The 24,530-nt window shown below is 45.9% G+C and overlaps 1 protein-coding gene across 1 annotated transcript in view; it reads right to left on the reverse strand.

The window, feature by feature from the left end:
• The window catches only part of LOC135057117 (uncharacterized), a 206,403-nt gene that overhangs the window by 67,158 nt on the left and 114,715 nt on the right, over positions 1-24,530 (reverse strand). Inside the window, exons 7-9 of the mRNA XM_063963016.1 lie at positions 3,304-3,783; positions 2,730-2,965; positions 2,069-2,384 (exon numbers count right to left, since the gene is read on the reverse strand). Of these exons, the coding sequence (XP_063819086.1) occupies positions 2,069-2,384; positions 2,730-2,965; positions 3,304-3,783 (1,032 nt within the window). The remainder of the gene's footprint in view (positions 1-2,068; positions 2,385-2,729; positions 2,966-3,303; positions 3,784-24,530) is intronic.

A 24,530-nucleotide genomic window follows, 5' to 3' on the forward strand; every position in this document is an offset into this window, starting at 1 on the left:
ACCCGCAATTTAAGGCTTAAAGTGTCCTCTAAGAAATTTGCTCCAAGATACATCAGACCATGGGGGTCATTCCGAGTTGATCGATCGCTAGCAGTTTTTAGCAGCCATGCAAACGCTAAGCCGCCACTCTCTGGGAGTGTATCTTAGCTTAGCAGAAGTGCGAACTAATACATCGTAGAACGGCTACAAAAAAATATTGTGCAGTTTCTGAGTAGCTTCAGACCTACTCAGCACTTGCGATCACTTCAGACTGCTCAGTTCTGGATTTGACGTCACAAACACGCCCTGCGTTCGCCCAGCCACGCTTGCATTTTTCCTGGCACGCCTGCGTTTTTCCGAACACTCCCTGAAAATGGTCAGTTGACACCCAAAAACGCCCACTTCATGTCAATCACTGTGCGGCCAGCAGTGCGACTGAAAAGCTTCGCTAGACCTTGTGTGAAACTACATCGGCCGTTGTGAAAGTACGTCGCGTGTGCACATTGCACCGCATACGCATGCGCACAAGTGCCATTTTTTTGCATCATAGCTGCACAGTTAACATTTTCAGCTAGCAATCAACTCGGAATAACCCCCCATATCCAGTAGAAAGAGTGCTGAATCCAGTAGCCTACAAGGTGAAGGGTGAAGTTACTTCCATATTTAAAGATCCCAAATGCATTCCATATCTCTTTGCTGAAGCCTTTGGTACTTAATCAATTCTGAGCAGTGCTCCCTAAGCCTCCCAAGATCCAAGCTGCTCAAGGGGAGGAATTTGAAGTTCACAGGATTCTTGACTTTCATAGAAGATTTGGTCGTCTCCAATATTTTATTGATTGGAAGGGATATGGACCAGAGGAGAGGTCCTGGATTCCCACGGAAGATGTCCACGCTCCGAGGTTAATCCGAACTTTCCATGACAAAAATCCAACAAAAGCACGAGGGTGTCCGGAGTCCACCCCTTAAAGGGGGGGGGTACTGTCAGCATCCGGAGACTTACCTCTGGTGTACGGCCACAGGGGTTACCATCCCAGTGGCTGGCAGAGCTGCGGCATCGGGGAGCTGCTACAGTGGGGTCTGCTGTGAGGACTACACGGCAGCCAAGGACTGGAAGCCGGGGTCCAGGTGAGCAGAGTGCTGCAACAGGGAGCTGCTGCGGCGGGTCCTCTAGTGAATAGAGCTTGGCTACCAGAGCTCAGGGTCCAGAGCTTGGTGTGCTGACTGCTGAGTTAGGCATGTCCTCAGTGCTGGGCCACCATGTTGGAGGCCAGAAGCTGGGCCAATAGTGTTCACACTCTGAATGCAACCAATCCGTGGCAGACTTCCCTTACAAAAGGGCGCTGGTTTGGAGTGAAGGTGCCAGTGCTTCAAGTTGCTTTCCCAGGTAAAGGTGCTCAAGCTCTGTGCTCCCAGGTTACTCCAATTGCCCTGGTTTCGTCAGCTCTCATCTGGTGGTCACCTTTTACTGCAGCAGTCCCGTCGCTTACAGTCTATCTCTATTCGTAGTACAACCATGGGGTCTCAGGCCATTGAGGGCTTCCGGGTGTGAGCAGTACTCAGCAGACATCAGGTTTTCAATTTCGTGTTCTTCAGCCTCGTCTTAAAGTCACAAGCCACAGTCTTCAATTCTTCAAATTCAGTGTTCTTCAGCCTCGTCTTTAAAGTCTCAAGCCTCAGTCTTCAAGTGTTCAAATCAGTATTCTTCAGCCCTGTCTTTAAAGACTTTAAACACAATCTTCAGCTCTTCTATTGTTGAAGTCCTCAGCTTTTGTGTACCATTGTTCTTTCAGTAAATTGTATTATTTTTCCTTCTTTCTCTGTACTCATTAGTCCTCCATCCCATGAGAAGGATCTAAATTCAGCCCCCTCATCTTCCTCCTCCGTAGGCAACTGTCTCCCAAGTCCGTCCTCAGTTGCCGGAGCATCAACACCAGCCAAGCGTGACATCTTGCGCTGGGACCATACAGAAAAGGCCGATATCTGTACCTTAAGAGAGGCCAGATGAAGTCCTAAGTCTAATCCTTGTTGAAGACAAGCCAGAAGTCTGGAAGTTCTGAATTTTGAGTTGTCATATTTCTTATCAGCACACCAGAGAAGTAAGCATAATAAATTCTGTCAGAAGCCTGTTTCCGGGCCTTCAACATAGTTTGAATGACGGCCTCTGAGAATCCTTTAGTCCTGAGGAGTGAAGCTTCAAGCGCCACGCCGATAAAGCTAGTCTGGCAAGATTCGGATGAAGACAAGGGCCCTGCCATTGGAGGTCCTGTTGCTGAGGAAGTAGAAGGGGATGCTCTTCCGATGTCCCTGGATATCTGAGAACCAGTGTCTGGGTCATACTGGAGCGACCAGAATGAGATTTCCACCTTCTTGTTTGAACTTCCGGAGAACTCTGGACAGGAGTGAGCCTGGAGGGAACATTTGATGCAGACAAAAGTTCCATGAAACTGCCAATGCATCCACGAACATCACCTGAGGGTCCCTGGTTCGGGATCCGATACCGGAACCATGTGATTGTGTCGAGACACCATGAGAGCCACGTCTGGTAGACACCATCTGTCCTGAGTGAACATCCTGACGACTGAGGAAGTCTGTTTCCCAGTTGAGTACGCCCGGAATGAACACTGCCGATATGACTGGTAGATTGTGTTCTCCCAACAAAGAATTTTGGACACTTCCAACATTGCCCAGCAACTTCGACTTCCACCCTGATGGTTGATATATGCCACCATGGTGGCATTGTCTTACTGTACTTGAACTGGCATGTTCTGCAGAAGAGGCTGAGCCAGAGAGCGTAGAACACTGTTCTCAACTCCAGTGTATAGATTGGAAGAAGAGATTCTTCCCTGGTCTAATGACCCTGAAAGTAACATTTCTCTGCCACCGCTCCCCAACCTCGAAGACTGGCATCCGTTGTTAGCAGAACCAAGCTCGGGATCCAGAACAGTCAACCCACACTCAATTGCTGATCCTGTAGCCACCAGGTTAACTACAACCGAACATCTGGGGAAGTCAATGAGATAATTTTAAATCTGATCCGGTGAGGCAGGCCATTCCATTCAGAAATAATAAACCTTTGTAGAGGACGGGAATGAAATTGAGCATACTCTATCATGTCAAAGGATGACACCATCAGACTGAGTATTTGTATCACAGAGTGTATTGACACCCTGGGACGATGAATGAAATGACATATCCTGTCCTTAATCTTCAGAACCTTGTCTAGGGGTAAAAATAGTCTTTGACTGTGTGTATCCAGAAGTGCCCCTAGGTGTACCATGCTCTGTGACGGGACCATAGAGGACTTCTTCCAGTTTATCAGCCAACCATATGTCTGAAGGAAGGAAGCTGTCAGTTGGAGATGTCTGAGAACTTCCTGTGACTTCGCCAGTAGCAGAAGATCATCCAGATACGGCAAAATTCGTATTCCCTGACAACAAAGGTGGGTTGTCATAACAGCCATAATCTTGGTAAATACACGAGGAGCTGTAGTCAGTCCAAACGGCAGAGCCTGGATTTGGTAATGAAGGCTGCCAATAGTAAACCGCAGGAACTGCTGATGCAACTTGGCAATAAGAATATGCAGATAGGCATCCTGTAAATCCAGGGATACCATGAAGTCTCCAGGTTCCATAGGCAGAACTATTGAGCGCAAAGTTTCCATGCGAAACTTGGATACCCTCACAAACTTTTTAAATGATTTGAGGTTGAGAATAGGCCGGTGAGACCCATTGGGGTTTGGAACAAGAAACAGTGTCGAGTAGTAACCTCTGCCCCTTTTGGACTGATGGACCAGCACAATCACTCCTGTATGAAGGAGGGAATTGACCACCGTTTGCAGAGTCTGCACCCTTACCGGGTCCGATGGAAGGCCCGTGGTAAAGTACTGTTGAGAGGGACGTTCCTTGAATGGGATTACGTAACATGGGAGACAACTTCTAGCACCCAAGCGTCCGAAGTGGTCATATGACAAACCTTGGCAAAGTGTAGAAGTCAACCTCAGACCCTGGGGTTCCCCAAGGGGAGGCCCACCACATCATGCTGCGAGCTTGTCAGGCTTATTAGAAGGCTGACAAGTTGGCCAGGAATGCTTGGTCTTGGAGTATTTAGGGTTGTGAGACTGTCTAGGGAAAGACTGTCCTTTTGCTTTACCCTGAGGTCGAAGAAGCGAAATGTGGTACCCTTGACCTTCTTTTAAGGATTTGAGGGGGGTAGAAATGCTTGTCTTGGTATTCTCCAAATCAGACACAAACTTCTACAATTCTTCCCCGAACAGAAAATCCCCAGTAAAAGGGAATAGTTCTAAGGTTTACTTAGAATCCAGGTACACCTTCCATGTCTTCAACCACAAAATACGGCACATTAGAACAGACTTGGCGGCCAACACACCAGCCTCAGACGAAGCTTCATGAATATAATAAGAAGCTGTTTTAATATGAGACAGGTTATGTCTGGCTTCCTCTTATATAAGCATGGGCAGCTCATCCTCTAGTGCATGAACCCAAGCCTCAATCACCTTTCTGCTCATGAGGCAGCTATAGTAGGTCTAAGGACAGCCCCTGTAAGGGAGTAAATTGACTTCAGGCAGCCTTTAATACATTTATCAGTCGGTTTCCTTAGGGAAGTGAATCGTAGTAACCGGTAGAGTGGATGATACCATGAGGCGAGTGACATGCGAATCCACCGGAGGTGAATTTTCCCATTTATTACAGATGTCCTCAGGCAGAGGATGGAGCCTCATCTGCAGCACCAGAATCTGTGTCAGATTGAGCTGTATGCTCCCCTCCTCTTCCGATGAAAAATCAGTAAGGATAGTGGATGGAGAGGAAGAAGTAGCCTGCTTAGAGCCACGTGTGCGCCCTGAGGAAGCTCTGTCTAGCCAGATTCTGGTTTAAAATCTGTAGCTGGTTAGACAAATTATCCACCAATGGCTGACACTTACCCCTTTTACACCACCAGCTAGTAACACGGGTTATTGCACATGAACGTGCATAACCCGTGTTGCTGGCTGGTGTAAAGGGGTCGAGTTGGAATAGTCCGGGTTGAGTGATCCGATATTCCAACTCGGGAAGTTTGCGTGTTCAACTCGGCAAACTGTGCACTGTAAACGGTAGCCGGGTCGATGTGACCCGGTTTCCCGTTTACACTCTATGTGCGGGCGGCGCTTGGAGATCATGTGATCTCCAAGTGCTGCCCCCGTTGCGTCACCGGCAACATTGCCAATGCGGCAATATGCCGGGTTGGTGACTCCTGTAGAAAAGGGAACAGACGCGGGTCGCAGCCGGGTAGCACTTAGTTTCTGTCTCTCAGCTGCGACCCGCGACTTTGGGTCTAAAAGCAGTATAACTATAGGGACCTTTTGGGGAGGCAGTGCCACTGGCAGGCATACAGGGGGCAACAGGCGCTCTACCAGGTTACCCAACAATGAGGTGAAAACTGCCCACGGAGGCTCCTGTACGGGAACAGGAACTGCAGACTGACTGGGAGGTGTATAACATACAGTACAGAGATTATCATGTGACATGTCCTCCTCAGGTAACCCGGCTGAGCACACTCTGCGTGATCCTAATACAGGGGCTTTAACCTGTTTGCTAGACATAATAGTACTGAGCAACAAAGTGGACTTACACAGTGCGAGTACAAATAAACAGAACAGGGAATAATGTGACTGCAACACAGATATAATATACTTGTATCAGGGCCGGTTCTAGCCCTTGTGGCACCCCGCGTGTAAATAGGGGTGTGGCTTCATGAAGGGGTGTGGTCAATGTGCCGGTAGTACTGTCCCCTTTTGTGCCCCCAGTAGTATTGCCCCCTTTGCGGCCCCAGTAGTATTGACCCCTAGTGTCTAAATGGTGCTCCCACAATGCAGTGCGGTGAGCGTTTCCTGCAAACACAGCAGGAAACGCTTTATGGCATGTTCATACAGTCAATGCTACATTTTCTAGAAACCAAATCTTATCTTAAAAAAAACAAAACCCTTTAGTGTACAGAGCAAGCAATTAAGAGGAAAAAAAAGAGTCTCTTTCACCTATAAAGAAACAGTTTGGAGGGAAGGGGGGGGGGGGGGGTACCAATATTCAGACATAACGCTGATGATTCTCTGTGGTTTTGACCCCCAAATGTAAAACTCCTATAATATTAAATGCAAAACTAGATAGGAGTGTTTTGCATTTAATATTATTGCCATGCCACATTTTGGAATTAAAACTGGTTAAGTCCATAATGGTTAGGAGTAGGTGAGGGTTATGCATAAAGGTTTGTATACTTTTGTAGAGAATGCCTCCCCTTTCTTATTAGAGGTTCAGCAGAGGTCTCCGTACAGCTGCCCAGTCGAATCAATGCTTTTAGCATCATGGCCGACCATAATCCAGTATATATCCAAGAGCACTACAAATACCCCTTTCAGCCATAAAACCAGACTCTACCTGGCTCGTAGCCGGGGATACCCCTTCACACCAGACCTGGGTCTTCCAGTGAGAAGGGATTATACAACCTTTCTCAGATGCCAACTGGTGCTTGCTCAATCATTAGAGGATTGCAATCACACATTCCCTGTAACATTTGGTGCATATAACATTCACATAGGGGGTCATTCTGAGTTGATCGCTCGCTAGCTAGTTTTAGCAGCCGTGCAAATTGATAAAGCTAATTATTTATCTTGAACCTAAGCTATATACTTATTAAAGACAACATACGCAATAGGCGCACGAGGTGCCGTAATGGTACGCACTTAGCGTAGCAGACGCTAGGCCGTGGTCGAGACGCACGAGCGGCACGTTCGCTCACGGCTTACACTTGGCATTGAGCACGCTATAGACGGCCCGAGTACCATAATGCTACGCTATTAGCGTAGCGGACGCTGTATCGCGAGAGCGGGATACGAGCGGCGCTGACGCTCACTGATCTACACACAGACAACCTTGTAACAACACACTGTAAGGGTATGCTTATACTGTAAACCTTAGTACTGTAATATTATCACAATGTAACGCTGATTAACCTTTATGATATGAAAGCTGTTTGAGCGACTGAGACGCTCAGAAACCCTTTATACTAACTAGTGAAACACACACTCCTTGCTAAGGTTCCAACACCTTTACTGACGATATTTAGTACGTAAAAAGGGGAAAGCAGATACAGTTCATACTGTTAGGCGCCGGGGTCCGCTCGTCGGTGCGGCCCGGCGCCTAGCAACCAGGGACGCCGTACGCGCACAGCCGCCGGCTCCCTGGCAACGCTAGACGCCGGGCGCACTGAGCCGCACGGAACCTAGCAACGGGGACGCCACTGACGGACCGCGTTCCCCGTTGCTGGGTCCATTTAATATGATTATTGCACCTGTTTCCTGGCCGTGCAGCAAGGCAGCTGCACGGCATTCATGTAATCAGCCCTGTCAGCAGCTGATTGGAGGGCTCCTGTTTATATGCTCTCTCAGGGCTTCTCACAGACGCCGGTAATAGCTTCCTGCATGCTGTCTCTGTTTACTGAGAGTCTGTTTCCAGTCTTGCTGTATCCGGTCGTTCCAGTCTTCAGTTGTCCTGTACTCGGAAGTCGTCATCTTGTTCCTGGAGTCCTGACTGATCACCGTTTAACATCCAGTGGTGTTCGTGAGACGCGGCGTTGCCGTGTGTAGCGGCTTGGCCGCTTTATCATTTATTATTTGTGTTTCGGAGCATTTTGCGGAGGATTCCGCTTCCACAGATCCACTCTGGTATCCGGCGGTGCTGGGTAGGAGTATTGGACAAGTGGATTTTGGTTGTCCTTTTCACTGGCGGTTTTTCCGCACATACTTCAGGGTTTGTTAGTTAGCTTGTTGCCCTTGGCCTGTTGTTAGTCAGAGGTCCTCTTGTTATCATCCTGCCTCGGATTTCCCTTTGTCTCTCACTAAGACCGGGGGGCACCGGAGTTGGGCAGACATAATCCGCCCTTCAAACGTGGCTGCCAGGGGCTCAAGAAACCATAGTCTCGCAAGGGATTTCCGATAGCACGGGTGAGACAATAGAGTTAGGGCGCCAGGGGCAACTAGTGTTTCCTGCTCCCGTAACCAGCATTCCTTTCCAGTGCTCTGGTCATTGTCATAAGATCTCCTCCGGTCAGGAGTGCTGGAATCATAACATTATTACCGGCCACAACCAAAACTTAAAATTAAACAGGGTTTAATTTTTTCTCATTCAGTTTTGTAAGAGTTATTGGCCTCATGAATCCAACAGGTTTAGGGTCAAATCCTGGTCAGCTCCTAGTCAGCCAGATTCAAGAACTTACTCAGATGGTTCAGTATCTTTCCCTTCGGGTGAAGTCGCAGGAAGATCTTTTGCGAACTTCCCCGAGGGTAGTCCCTGAACCAAAAATGCACTTGCCTGACCGTTTTTCTGGTGATAGGAAAGAGTTTTTTAATTTTAAAGAATCCTGTAAACTTTATTTTCGTTTAAGACCGATCTCCTCAGGTACTGAATCTCAGCGGGTCGGGATTATTATTTCTTTGCTCCAGGGGGATCCTCAGACCTGGGCATTTGGTTTAAAAGCAGAGGATCCGGCGTTGTTGTCAGTAGACGCTTTTTTTGGGTCTTTAGGGCTTTTGTATGATGACCATGATAGAGAGGCATCCGCTGAAAGTCAGTTGCGCACTCTCAGACAGGGTAGGAATCCTGCAGAGGTTTATTGTACGGAGTTTCGCCGTTGGTCGAACGACTGTGGCTGGAATGACCCAGCCCTGCGCAGTCAGTTTCGCCTCGGCTTATCAGTGTCTATAAAAGACAGTCTCCTTCAGTATCCCGCTCCTGAGACTCTCGATAAACTCATGGAGCTTTCTATTAAGATTGATCGTCGTCTCAGAGAGCGGAGGGCTGAAAAAGGAGCACCTGTCAGGTCAACTCCATGTGTATATTCCATTCCTGAGGACGTAGAGGAGCCCATGCAGATGGGTCTCTCCCGGCTGTCTCCTGAAGAAAGAGCCAGAAGGCAAAACTCTGGTCTTTGTTTGTACTGTGGGGGTAAGGGACATTTTGCTCGTAATTGTCCGAACAAGTCGGGAAACGCCTCGACCAGGTGAATTGTGAGGGGGTTCACTTAGGTCTGCAGCTTATCTCCTCGAATAACTCCCTTTTAGTCCCAGCTAAAGTTTCCTTTGGCAGCCTCAGTTCTTTGGTGTCGGCTTTTGTTGACAGTGGAGCTGCAGGAAACTTTATGGATTTAACTTGGGCTAAGGCCTTAGGCATTCCTCAGTTATCTTTGGGTAGGTGTGTCACCATGCATGGTTTAGATGGGAGTCCACTGTCCAATGGGGTTATTTCCCTCTGTACACCCCCTGTACTACTTACGGTAGGAGCTCTTCATTCCGAAAATATCAAGTTCTTCCTTACCCATTGCCCAGCAGTTCCAGTGGTTCTGGGTCACCCTTGGCTGGCCTTTCATAATCCCACCATTGATTGGCGGTCAGGGGAGATTTCACAATGGGGTACCTTCTGTGATAAGGAATGTATTACGTTTCCCGTCAGAATAGCAGCTGCCATTCCTGAACTCATTCCCGTGGAATACCAGGAGTTTGTTGATGTGTTCTCCAAGGGCAATGCGGACATTATGCCTCCCCATCGGCCTTATGATTGTGCTATTGAGCTAATTCCTGGTGCCACATTGCCAAAGGGAAGGTTATATGCTTTATCCGGGCCAGAAACTGCGGCCATGAATGAGTATGTTAAGGAGAGCCTAGGGAAAGGATTTATTAGGCCATCAAAATCCCCTTTAAGTGCAGGCTTCTTCTTTGTGGAAAAAAAGGATGGCTCGCTTAGACCTTGCATTGACTTTAGAGCCCTGAATAAGATCTCAGTTAAAAATACTTATCCTCTGCCGCTGATTTCTGTCCTCTTTGATCAGCTGCGTTCGGCTGTGATTTTTTCTAAAATTGACCTAAGGGGAGCGTATAACCTCATCCGACTCAGGTCTGGAGATGAGTGGAAGACGGCCTTCAGTACTCAGTCGGGTCACTACGAGTATCTGGTGATGCCGTTCGGCTTGTCTAACGCTCCAGCAGTTTTCCAGGACCTCATTAACGATGTGCTCCGTGACTTCCTAGGGAAATTCGTGGTCGTTTACTTAGACGACATCCTGATTTATTCTGACTCAATTGAACAACATGTTACCCAGGTGCGTCAGGTTCTTCAAAAGTTACGTGAGAATCATCTATATGCCAAGCTGGAGAAGTGTGAGTTTCATGTCACGGAGGTATCCTTTTTAGGGTACATTATTTCCCCTCAGGGATTTTTCATGGAACCTAAGAAGCTCCAGGCCATCCTTAGTTGGGCGCAACCCACCAATTTAAAAGCAATTCAGCGCTTTTTAGGGTTTGCAAATTATTATAGGAGGTTCATTCATTCTTTTTCCGACCTGGTTGCTCCCATTGTGGCACTGACAAAGAAAGGAGCGGATCCTACCAACTGGTCACGTGAAGCTGAGTTGTCCTTTCGGGCCTTGAAACAAGCTTTTGTCTCAGCTCCAGTCCTCAGACATCCCAACCCAGAATTGCCCTTCGTTGTGGAGGTTGATGCCTCAGAGGTTGGAGTGGGGGCTATCCTATCTCAAAAGGATCCGGAGTCTCTGGAACTACATCCTTGTGCCTTTATGTCCAGGAAATTCTCCTCCGCTGAATCCAACTATGACATTGGTAACCGGGAGTTACTGGCTATAAAATGGGCTTTCGAGGAGTGGAGGCATTGGCTGGAGGGAGCAACACATACTATTTCAGTATTGACTGACCATAAAAACCTGCAGTACATCGAATCAGCTAAGCGGCTGAATGCCCGGCAGGCTCGTTGGGCTTTATTCTTTACTCGTTTCAAATTTCTTATCACTTTCAGGCCAGGTTCCAAGAATACCAAGGCGGATGCCCTGTCACGCAGTTTTCTTCCGGTTCACAATAACAGTCCTGTTACTCCCATACTTCCATCTTCAGTCATTTGGGCAGGCCTCACACAAGATTTATTTACCCAGTTAAAACAGCTTCAACACCAAGCTCCTGGAAATACTCCTGCTGGTCGTCTTTACGTCCCTGAGTTCTTGAGAGCTACTGTTTTGACTGAGTTTCATGATAGCAAAGTTTCCGGGCATCCGGGGATCTCTAAGACTTTGGAGTTAGTCTCCCGCTCAGTATGGTGGCCTGGTCTTTCTAAAGACGTTAAGGAGTTTGTTTTTTCATGTCAGGTTTGTGCACAGCATAAGGTTCCCCGTTCCTTGCCTATCGGGCAACTTATGCCCTTAAATGTCCCTCTCAGGCCATGGTCTCATATTTCCATGGATTTTGTGGTAGACCTTCCTCTTTCAGCCGGATTCCGAGTCATATGGGTGGTAGTGGACCGTTTTAGCAAGATGGCTCATTTCATTGCTCTTCCCCGACTGCCATCTGCCCAAAGATTGGCAGTTTTGTTTCTCCGCCATGTTTTCAGACTTCATGGGTTGCCCACTGATATTGTTTCTGATCGGGGTCCACAATTCATTGCACAATTCTGGAAGTGTTTTTGTGCTTCATTAAAGATGAGATTGTCATTAACATCCGGTTACCACCCCCAATCCAACGGGCAAACCGAGCGAGTTAACCAATCATTGAAACAGTATTTGCGTTTGTACTCAGCCAAACTCCAGAATGATTGGTCCGAGTTTCTTCCGTTGGCTGAGTTTGCTTACAATAATTCTTGTCATTCCTCCACTAATGTGTCTCCATTCTTTTCAGTTTTTGGTTTTCACCCCAGAGCTAATTCTTTTTTTCAACATTCCTCAGTTTCTCCGCTAACCTTAACCTCCCATCTCAGAGCCATTTGGAAAAAAAGTGCACCTTGCTCTCAGAAAAGCGGCCTTTCGAGAGAAAAAAAATTCTGACTCCGACGTCCTTGCACTTTTAAGGTGGGAGATAGGGAATGGTTGTCGACTCGTAACATTAGACTTCGAAAATTCTCAGCTAGATTGGGACCCAAATTTATTGAACCATTTCATATTATAAAAAAAGTCAACCCAGTTGCTTTCCGTTTCCGTTTACCAAGAGCTCTCCGGATTGGAAATACGTTTCATTGCTCCCTGTTGAAACCATACGTTTCTTCCAGTAGATTTCCTCGGAAGATCTCTCAGGGAAGATCTCCAGTGGATGTACAGGGACAACAGGAGTTCCTGGTGGAGAAGGTTCTCGATTCCAAATTGTCCCGGGGCCGGCTTTATTTTCTGGTGCACTGGAGAGGCTATGGTCCAGAGGAAAGGTCTTGGGTCCTGGATAAGGATCTTCATGCCCCGAGGCTCAAGAGGGCATTTTTTCGGGAATTTCCTCGGAAGCCTGGCTTTATGGGTTCCTTGACCCCTCCTCAAGGGGGGGTACTGTTAAGCGCCGGGGTCCGCTCGTCGGTGCGGCCCGGCGCCTAGCAACCAGGGACGCCGTACGCGTATAGCCGCCGGCTCCCTGGCAATGCTAGACGCCGGGCGCACTGAGCCGCACGGACTCTAGCAACGGGGACGCCACTGGCGGACCGTGTTCCCCGTTGCTGGGTCCATTTAAAATGATTATTGCACCTGTTTCCTGGCCGTGCAGCAAGGCAGCTGCACGGCATTCATGTAATCAGCCCTGTCAGCAGCTGATTGGAGGGCTCCTGTTTATATGCTCTCTCAGGGCTTCTCACAGACGCCGGTAATAGCTTCCTGCATGCTGTCTCTGTTTACTGAGAGTCTGTTTCCAGTCTTGCTGTATCCGGTCGTTCCAGTCTTCAGTTGTCCTGTACTCGGAAGTCGTCATCTTGTTCCTGGAGTCCTGACTGATCACCGTTTAACATCCAGTGGTGTTCGTGAGTCGCGGCGTTGCCGTGTGTAGCGGCTTGGCCGCTTTATCATTTATTATTTGTGTTTCGGAGCATTTTGCGGAGGATTCCACTTCCACAGATCCACTCTGGTATCCGGCGGTGCTGGGTAGGAGTATTGGACAAGTGGATTTTGGTTGTCCTTTTCACTGGCGGTTTTTCCGCACATACTTCAGGTTTTGTTAGTTAGCTTGTTGCCCTTGGCCTGTTGTTAGTCAGAGGTCCTCTTGTTATCATCCTGCCTCGGATTTCCCTTTGTCTCTCACTAAGACCGGGGGGCACCGGAGTTGGGCAGACATAATCCGCCCTTCAAACGTGGCTGCCAGGGGCTCAAGAAACCATAGTCTCGCAAGGGATTTCCGATAGCACGGGTGAGACAATAGAGTTAGGGCGCCGGGGGCAACTAGTGTTTCCTGCTCCTGTAACCAGCATTCCTTTCCAGTGCTCTGGTCATTGTCATAAGATCTCCTCCGGTCAGGAGTGCTGGAATCATAACACATACACTACAGACCTGACATTAATATCTAAACGCAATAACTAATTATTATATTATTATTATATAATTATTGGTAACTGCCAAATGGTGGACTGTCAAAGTCAGAAAAATATCACGCTACACATTGCCATATATGCACCTCATACGCTACTCATTGCCATATATGCACCTCATGCGAGTGCCCGCTGCACGTGCATGAGCCCTCCTGTGCGTGCGTATACTCGCAGTCGCGTGCACCCGCAGGCGCACGATATGCGCATTTACGGTAGAGTTTGTGTGCATCTAGCGTATGACTCAATCGTTACATATTTTAGTCATATAATGTATTTTGTAGATTATGGTCCCTTTGATAGAATCTGAAAGTTTAGTTAATGTAGCATGTTCAGGGACAAAGAGATCCCTCTTTGTTTGATACGAAGGGTCAGACAGGGGTTACACAGTGGTGTTTAGTATCCATCGGAAGAGAATATAATTAGCAATATTCCGGTGTTGGTTTGAAACGGATTACTCGCTCGTGCGTATAGTTATGACTATAAGAAGTTTATGGACATTCACTATATTTGCAGTTTATTACCCATGCGGCGGGAAACCTGAGTTTCCCTCCCACCTGAGCAGTTCGAAATAGTCACAGCCCACCTGTATGAACCAACCTATGACCTTTTGTTATAATGCGGAGACGAATTCCTGTGTCCAATGAACAATAAGAATGTAGGGACCATTGTACTGTATTGTGTGTAGTGTATATAAAGACAAGCCGACCTGGGCCAGCTCCACCCTACTCTTCTCAACGGTTCTCATCACTGATAATCGGGAGCTGGATATCCAGAAAGGCGCATGCGATTGTTTCCCCTTGTGCGTAAGTTCTCTGCAACCATTTTGTCTCTTATTAATGTTGTAAGCCATTCTCTCTCTCCTTCCCCTTAAATGTAATCGTGTCGTTATTGTATTTTATGTGTAGTAATTCGGTTAGGTATTTTATGTTATTTTGGTAGTGTATAACTTGTATTGTGTATTCTTTTGCAATTGAACGTTCATTCTCTCCCTTAAAGGTGTTAGAACCTTAGACCGGTATTTGAGTGTTTATTATATTGCTAAAGGGTTCTCAGAGCGTCACAGACGCTCATACAGCTTTTAAACTAACATGGTTACACTGCGTTGCATTTACACCTTATCACTGCACAAAGGTTTACAGTATAAGTACATTGTTTATGGTATAGTTATAAAGGTTTAACTCTGTGAGCGTCAGCGGCGCTTGTGATCTCCTTGTGGTCTCGAGCGTCCGCTACGCTGATAGCGTATCATTACGTGAGCGGCAGCCTATAGCGTGCTTGCCTCTACGCATTAAGCTGTGAGCGAACGTGCCGCTCGTGCGTCTCGTCCACGGCTAAGCGTTTGGTACGCTAAGTGCGTACCCTTATGGTATACCATACGCCAATTGCGTACTGTGTTCATTAACCTTTTAGAGTGTTTTAAACAGGATAAAACTATAGGCTTTATCAATTGGGGACTCATCCGCTCTTCATATAGCTGCACTAGGTAATTTCAGCAGACATTATCGGTCAGCAAAGGGCGGGAGGTGTTATCCCTCGTAGTGCTGACCAGATAAGCGTATGCTTCGCTTAGTAAGGAGTGTTGAAGGAATCCGGAACCGGAAGGTAGGAACAGTACGTTATTGTCTTTTAAAACCTGTTTAGTTTCTGTTTTGCGTACATACGCATAAGCACACAACCTGTATTTCTTGTTTAGTATTATTTGTCCGTGCCTCATTCTCCTGATTGCCACATATTAGTGATAACGTGCTGAGACATTTGTTGTTATTAATAGTTAAAAGATAAAAAGTAATATTTAAGGGAATACTTGTAAAAGACACGCACACAGTCTCGCCTAGAAAACAAGGGAGATTTGGGTGGTGTCCAGTGAATGATTACTGTTAAAAGATCATTCACATTGATAAACGTGTAGTGTGTTACTGTGGACGTACTTGGTCTGTGTACACGTGTCCTTACAAGGGCAGGGCGTACGCAACAAGGGTCGACGCACGGAGCGTATATTACGCAATAGAGCGTACGGATACACCCACATAATACAAACCGCACGATAGTATTGTTTAGTAGGCGATAAGTAAATAACGCGATAATAACACAAATCTATCTCAATCCAAAAGTTTAAAGTTAAAAGAAAAACCTTCTCTGTTGCAATTCTTCTGGGTTAGTCTAATACCGAATGAAAGGAATTCTGTACAGAAATAAGAGTGTTCGAATGTAAGAGTGTGTATATATATATAAGATTTCTCTTTTATTACGGAAGTGGGAACCATAGGCCAGTAGAAAGAGGTACACCAGCGAGAGTGATAGCGTGGGGTGGCTTGGGAGGCGTCCCTTGTTAATCTCGACATTAATGAGCAGTAGAGTCTGCTGTACATAACAGACCAGGAGGTCAAGGACCAGGAGGTTCAGGTACAGCAGACTAGAAGTAGAAAGCACAACCGAGGAGGGTTGGTGCGAGACCCATATAAGCCAATAAAGCTCATTGCTGAAGGAATTTCAGCCGAAATTTTCAATTCCGTTGATCGTTCCGCACATAAGATTAGTTGCTTGTGTGCAGATATGATTTTACCGCATGTGATTGTGTGCATTAGCGTGTCTTAAATATTCATAGGAACGCTACTTGCACATTGTTAACGTGATTTGTGTAATTTTTTTATTTTAAGGGAAGTAGCCTGATCACTCAGGGACATTCCAGCGACTGATACTTGCTGGGGAGGGTAAGACACTCCCACGCGCCCGAGCAAGTAGACGTACTTAGGTGCCCTAGGTTGGGTACGGAACCTCTGGGAACTTTGGTCGCCGTATTGGCCAGCGTGGGCGGGAGTTAAGTGGGCGGACTTCGGAGCAAAACCCCCACCGCAGCCTTACCCCGAGCATCTTGGTTTTTGTAAGGGTTGCCGAAGACTATGATTTGAAGTCAGAGGTAGTGAAAGCAGCACCTGCAGAGATGGGGGCCGGTTGTTCAGGTAAGGGGTGATTAACCGAGGTTCAGGTTGATTTAGTAAACCGACCAATCGGGTCGGCAAGGTATATCATGTGTGAGAAATATGGTCATCACACAGAGACATTGTGCAATGAATGGGAAAGGATGACTGTGCATGACGGGGACAAGTTTCCCCGGGTAGGTACTTTTAACCCAGAAGTGTTACAAAATTTAAAGAGAAGAGTTTGCCTGATTAAATCTTCAAAAAGGCGTATTAGACATTATGATTGTTTAAAATTGTGGCAACAGGAAAGTGAAATACAAAGAAATTTAACTTACATATCTGACTCATCTTGGGAAGAGAGACATGGCAATGGAGAGGATTATGGTTGCAGAGAATGGCGCAAGGGTGTACGATAAAAGTGCACTTAGTAACTGTATTAAGAATGAAAGTAACAAATGTAATAATGTTTATAAAAATGAAAGTGTAAAAATTACAAATGTTAACCTGTGCAAGTCGCACCTCATGTCAAACCTCCCTCAGCACTACAAGCAAGAAAGTGAGCTCAGCACGATGTCGGCACCTTTTCTAGTAGCCATCCTACCAGACATCCAGGTGGACGCGACCAAATCGGTAAAGGCAGTAATCAAACCCCCTAACGGAGGGTCAGGTGAGGTCGTGTCCACAGGTACGTACGGTGTTATATATCACGCACAAACAAATGTACCTCATATTGAAGAACTAACACAAGGTGATGTAATTGAACTTAGTCCTGTCAGGGTGATCACAGTCCCCAATGGGAAAACTGACGATCAAGGAATCATTCCCGTCGAGGACAGTGCAATGCGCCGTCCCTGATCCCGGACAGAATTGAGATCAAATGAATTCCCTGATCCTAGGGAAGATCTAGTTTCATGTCAGAGATTTATTAAAGAACTAGGAAACTCCACAGAACCCACCAACAAAGAGTGGCGAGCAGTGCTGAGGACATGTTTGCCCTCCAGTGTTGACCCTGCAAAATTTATTGCTGATTGTAAATTAGACACGGAGGAACCTTGTACGGAGGAACACAATCAGGAATGTATTAAGCAGATCAACCAACAGTTAGAAGTATATTTCCCAGCCATTGTCGAGTGGAACAAAATCTCCTCCATAAGACAAAACGAAGGGGAAAGAACTTCTAATTATTTCCACCGGGCATTGCAGGACATGACTAGGTATACAGGTATAGAAAACATCGAAACAAGTGCACCGCACAGAGAAGTAGCAGTATCTGTGCTAATGGATGGTTTTAAGGAAGTGTTGAGAGCAAGGATACGGACCACCAATCCATACTGGAGAGATAAATCAGTAACTACATTAAGGGACTCTGCCGTTGGGCATGAGCAAAACATCATCAAGCACAGGGAAACAAAGAAGCCCCAGATCCCTGTGGGTAAGCCAAAGGTGAAAAGGTGTTACAACTGCTTAAGGGAAGGTCATGTTGCACGAGATTGTAGGTCTAAAAACACACACAAGGTATATACACCCCCTAGACAACGACATGACCATAATAGCCAAAGAACCAGGGAAACACAGGAAGAGCGGTTGATGGCGATGGGCATCCAAGCATTAGAGGAGACATCAAATCAATCAAAACCCCAGGCCATTGGCACATGGAGGAAACCAAGGATTTGTTATCGTTGTAAAAGAGAAGGGCATTATGCCAGCAACTGCAACAGCCCACATAAAGTCAGACCCCCTAGACATGAATATGAACAAAGTTATGACACACCAAATTGTAATCAGGGATCATATAGGAAGAGTTTTGGGCCACACCCATAATATGTAGTCAGGAAAGGTGATCATTAGGACTGATGGTAAGCCTGAGGTAACAGTTAATAAATTGGGAGGTCATTCCTTGAAGACACAGGAATGACCGGGTAAAATTTGTAATGTATCTGTAAAATGTTTTTTTTTCCTCCCCATCTCTGACGGTCATCGGCAGGACTTAAACATTACATAGCTACTTGGTCTTTGCAGAAGTCTACCAAACCCCAGCATGACCTACCCGCATCAATGTATCCTGGCCAGATACAAAGGGTGGAGTATGGAAATGCTGGTGGGAGGGACTGCGCAAAGATACCATTGGGCATGTAGATGTGACAGCCTGATGATGAACGGAAGATTTGACAATATTTTTTTTCTCTCATGAAAAATGTTTGAACAAAATGTTTTTTTTTCCTGTTGTTTATTGTTTATTTATGTGACGCATATATATATGAACGGTTCTCCCTCCCTTGTTGTTGTTTTTTTCTCTCTCTCTCTTTTTTCTCATGTTCTCATAACTGTACAGATGGTATGTCACACATTAGTTGGACAAATGGTAATGCAAGATTTATTCTCCTTACAGAAAGAGCACTGAGCTAGAAGAAATATTGTATCACCAGAATGTTTAGAAGACTGAGAGACAGCATCTTTGAGATGACAGCAGAACAAGAAGAACAACAAGACTAGAGAACTAATTATCGTAACAAGTTTCTCTCCCCCTCAAACTGTTTTTCTGTACCCCCATTACAAATTTCTCCTTTTCTCCTCCTGTAAGATGGACTTGCCCCAAGAGACTGTGATACGGATTTTCCTGTTAACCATGATGTTGACCAGAGCAGTCTGTTTCGGTGAGAGTACCAGTGAGGTCGAGAAAGGATCCAGAATGGGTTTCTGATGACTGAGACGGAGGTGTAAATTTCCAATAGCAACACAATCACAGAGCAAAGGCGAGTACCGGAAACGATCTAGCAGCCATGTTATTTATAGACATTGTGAAGGATTGTTAGCTGAAGAGAACTGTATCTGTAGACTCTGTGACAGTATAGTTGAGGATGGGTGCATCAAGAAATGTCAGTCCAGTTTTAATATCCACATGGACCGGCATCCATTGAGTGACTATCACTCCTTAGTGGGTAAAGTGTTAAATCAGACAGACTGTTGGGTATGCTCTCAAGTACCTCAAGGCCATAGCAAATCATGATTAGTACCATTCCCTTTAACTATAGGGGAGGTACTTGAGCTAAGTGGTGGGAGGCCTGTGGACAGGAGGTTTAATATATCCAGTCCTCCTAGTTTGAAACTCCACCAATATCATGTGGATAGATCCCTAGTATGTTTTAACATTTCCAATCCCCGAAAGTCGGGAAATTGGGAAGTGTCATGGAATAACAAAACCATGACCTTTTCATATACAGCCGATAGAAGGCCTACAGATACAGGTATTTATATGCCACATAGCCGGTAGTGGAAAATATTTCCGATATAGGTATACCCTAGGAAGTAGGACCATGAGAGTTGGAGAAGTATCACCAGGATACTGTGGACATATCATACAAATGGATACATGTACTAGACAGATGGGAGAATTAGGGTTAGGAGATTTCATATGGAGAATGTGTAATATGGTTATGTCCTACTCCGTCCCATATGTTCTCCCCGATGATGCATATTTCATATGCGGGAGGAAGGCGTATAAGTGGCTTGCCCCAAACTCAGAAGGATTATGTTATATTGGAAAAGTACTGCCTGAGGTAATGACTGTATCGCATACCAAAATGAAAGATATTCACCGGGGTGCCCAAGCTCCTTACACTCACACTCATTACGAGCACGTAGTTAAAAGGCAACTGACAGAATCCATGAATCCACCGGGATTCAGTTTCTACTCGCATTAGATATCACTCGCACCGCCAGAGGAGTGTTGAATTATAAATATATATCTGCGCTTGCAAATTTATTAGACAATATCACTGAAATGTATGACGACACTTTTAGATATACTGGAAGTGAGCTCCAAGTTTATAAAACAGAACTGGTTCAGCATAGGATGGTTCTCAATTATCTCACGGCAGTGACAGGTGGATATTGTGTCACACTGGCAACGCAGTATGGCGTAAAATGCTGCACTTGTATTACAAATAGCACCGAGGACCCGGTCGAGGTCATAGACCAAAAGATGGACGACATTCTCCAATTAAAGTAGGAGTTCCGCAGGAGACACAATCTCACCCTTGCTGCTGTGGGTAATGAGCTGACCGGTTGGGTGTCATGGTTGAACCCGCGAAATTGGTTCTCTGGTTTAGGAGAATGGGCTCAAGGAATTATAATGAATGTAGGGAAATTTCTTCTGTGTATCTTGGGTATCGTCATATCGATTGGTTTGATATTTAGATGCGTTCAGGCTTTAACGAAGTGTAAACGAAGTACTAGGCTGATGAGTCTAAGGAGTGAGGACATTGTAATTCCAATGGATTTGATTTATGACCCAACGATAGAGACAATGTTGTGATGAAAATGTGATTCCATGGTCCGTTTCACCCGTTTCTCCTTTGTTTTCCTCCAAGGTAAAAAGACATCAGCTTGGAAGAAGAATTTGACAACCTTTTACACAGACAACTGATGGACTATGCCATAGACCCCCCATATCCCTAGTAACTTTAATTTTACGCTAGCCCAACACTTTTTGTAAGTCTATGGACATTGAGAAAGCTTTTGCTCGCATTTTGGCAAAAGCCCAAGGAGACTACAGTCAACATGTATATCAAGACAAGACACCAGACAAGACTTCAATCAACAAATGTTTATTAAACTCACATAGTTTATGACTGCATTTACCATAGTTGTTCTTCATCTTCATTTCTACAACCTTCAGGTAATGACACACATAGTCGATAGGGAATACAGGCACAGATATCAGCACTCACATATCCCCCCATTCATGTATCATCAACTAAAATGTGCTCCCTCATTTTGTTGCAACCAAAAGCTGAAAAGAGCTCGGTAAAGTTTGACAGCCCATCCACAGACCCTTAATACGGGATAAGAAGGAATTCAAATGTATACTTCGCAATACCTCGAAGCTTGATTTAAAACACGTACGGCACGATGATACATGACCCCCCCAAACATGGATTCATACACACATGCTTCTGCTATCTCACTAGGTCATACCCTTTTCCCACCTTCTCTCCTCCCCTACCCAACCATAGAAATGTATTTACACATGGCATATATTTTTCTCTTTTTGAACTGTTTTAGGAAGTGGCAGTTATTGGTAACTGCCAAATGGTGGACTGTCAAAGTCAGAAAAATATCACGCTACACATTGCCATATATGCACCTCATACGCTACTCATTGCCATATATGCACCTCATGCGAGTGCCCGCTGCACGTGCATGAGCCCTCCTGTGCGTGCGTATACTCGCAGTCACGTGCACCCGCAGGCGCACGATATGCGCATTTACGGTAGAGTTTGTGTGCATCTAGCGTGCGACTCAATCGTTACATATTTTAGTCATATAATGTATTCTGTAGATTATGGTCCCTTTGATAGAATCTGAAAGTTTAGTTAATGTAGCATACTCGGGGACAAAGAGATCCCTCTTTGTTTGATACGAAGCGTCAGACGGGTTACACAGTGGTGTTTAGTATCCATCGGAAGAGAATATAATTAGCAATATTCCGGTGTTGGTTTGAAACGGATTACTCGCTCGTGCGTATAGTTAGGACTATAAGAAGTTTATGGACATTTACTATATTTGCACTTTATTACCCATGCGGCGGGAAACCTGAGTTTCCCTCCCACCTGAGCAGTTTGGAATAGTCACAGCCCACCTGTATGAACCAACCTATGACCTTTTGTTATAATGCGGAGACGAATTCCTGTGTCCAATGAACAATCAGAATGTAGGGACCATTGTACTGTATTGTGTGTAGTGTATATAAAGACAAGCCGACCTGGGCCAGCTCCACTCTACTCTTCTCAACGGTTCTCATCACTGATAATCGGGAGCTGGATATCCAGGAAGGCGCATGCGATTGTTTCCCCTTGTGCGTAAGTTCTCTGCAACCATTTTGTCTCTTATTAATGTTGTAAGCCATTCTCTCTCTCCTTCCCCTTAAATGTAATTGTGCCGCTATTGTATTTTATGTGTAGTAATTCGGTTAGGTATTTTATGTTAGTTTGGTAGTGTATAACTGGTATTGTGTATTCTTTTGCAATTGAACGTTCATTCTCTCCCTTAAAGGTGTTAGAACCTTAGACCGGTATTTGAGTGTTTATTGTATTGCTAAAGGGTTCTCAGAGCGTCACAGACGCTCATACATCTTTTAAACTAACAAGGTTACACTGCGTTGCATTTACACCTTATCACTGCACAAAGGTTTACAGTATAAGTACATTATTTATGGTATAGTCATTAAGGTTTAACTCTGTGAGCGTCAGCGCCGCTTGTGATCTCCTCGTGGTCTCGAGCGTCCGCTACGCTGATAGCGTATCGTTACGTTAGTCGGCAGCCTATAGCGTGCTTGCCTCTATGCTTTAAGCCGTGAGCGAACGTGCCGCTCGTGCGTCTCGTCCACGGCTAAGCGTTCGCTACGCTAAGTGCGTACCCTTACGGTATACCATACGCCAATTGCGTACTGTGTTCTTTAACCTTTTAGAGTGTTTTAAATAGGATAAATTTATAGGCTTTATCAATACCCATCTCAGAGGCATCCACCTCCATCACAAAAGGACGCTCTGGATCTGGGTGTCGTAGCACCTTGGCCGAGACAAATGCCCTTTTGAGACGGGCAAAAGCCGCTTTGGCCTCACAAGACCAGTGAGCAACATCCGCCCCTTTCTTAGTGAGTGCCACCAAGGGCGCCACTATAGACGAAAATCCAGCGATAAATCGTCTATAAAAATTTGCAAAGCCCAGGAAACGCTGAAGCGACTTCAAACTAGTGGGCTGCACCCAATCCAGGACTGCCTGTACCTTGGAACCCTCCATTTGGAAACCTTCTGGGGAGATAATATATCCTAGAAATGCGATTTACTGAACTTCAAATTCGCACTTCTCCAGCTTCGCCCCAAGCCGGTGGTCTCTTGAGTTTCTGGAGGACTAAGCGTACATGCTTCCGATGTTCCTCCAGGGAATGGGAGAAGATTAGGATGTCATCTAAGTATACAACTAAGAATCTATCCAAATATTCCCTGAGCACATCGTTCATGAAATCCTGGAAGACTGCCGGGGCATTACAGAGCCCAAAAGGCATCACCAAATATTCATAATGCCCTGAGTGGGTATTAAAGGCAGTCTTCCATTCATCCCCCTCTCTTATTCGGATTAGATTGTACGCACCGCGTAGGTCAATCTTAGAAAAAATGGTGGCAGTACGAAGCTGGTCAAACAAGACCGAAATGAGAGGCAGTGGGTATGAGTTTTTAATCGTGATACGGTTCAATTCCCTGAAGTCGATGCAGGGTCGCAACGAACCGTCCTTTTTACCCACGAAGAAGAACCCCGACCCAACTGGAGACTGTGAAGGTCTGATAAATCCCTTAGCCAAGTTAATGTACTCTGCCATAGCCTGAGTCTCAGGACGTGACAGGGAGTACAACCTGCTCTTAGGAAGCTTAGCATTCGGCAACAAATCAATAGCACAGTTATAGGGGCGATGGGGAGGTAGTACCTCTGCAACTTTTTTGGAGACACGTCCGCAAAATCTGCATAACATCCTGGCAATCTTAGCTGCGAAAGCCTGACTGGAAGGCTCAAGCAACTCCTGAAACAATCAGTACCCCAACTAAGAATCTCCCCAGAGACCCAGTCAAATTGAGGATTGTGGGCCCTTAACCAGGGTAACCCCAACACCAATGGGGCAAAAGTACAGACAGTCACATAAAAGGACAATTTTTCAGAGTGTGTGGCTCCAATAAACAAAGAAATCTGGCTAGTGCAAGAGGTAATTTTACCCTGGGATAATGGTTCCCCGTTTAACCCACAGATCTCAATTTCCGATGCCAAGGGTACTAAGGGAATAGAGTGTTTTAGGGCGAATTGGTGGTCCATAAAAACCCCGTCGGCCCCACGGTCCACAAAGGCCTCAGTCTTGACAGTTTGACCGGAATGATAAAAGTCTTCTTGGGAAATTCTGACTTCTGGCCTGACAGGATATTTCCCATCACCCTCAGGCCCTGAAGTTTTCCGGCTTTTCTGGGCATGATACTACCACATGACCTTTATTCCCACAGTACAAACACAACCCCTGCTGTCTCCTCCGCGTCTTCTCATGCGAGGAGAGGCAGGTAGCCCCAATCTGCATAGGCTCCTCGGAAAATTCCTCAGAGTCTGAGGTTCCCTTGGGAAAGAAGGAAACCTCGGTCTCCCTTTCAAGCCTACGCTCTCAGCCGTCTATCCACCCGGATGTATAACTGCATGAGCTGATCCAAGCTATCAGGCAAGG

The sequence above is a fragment of the Pseudophryne corroboree genome, chromosome 3 (assembly GCF_028390025.1).
Source record: "Pseudophryne corroboree isolate aPseCor3 chromosome 3, aPseCor3.hap2, whole genome shotgun sequence".
Taxonomy (NCBI): Eukaryota; Metazoa; Chordata; class Amphibia; order Anura; family Myobatrachidae; genus Pseudophryne; species Pseudophryne corroboree.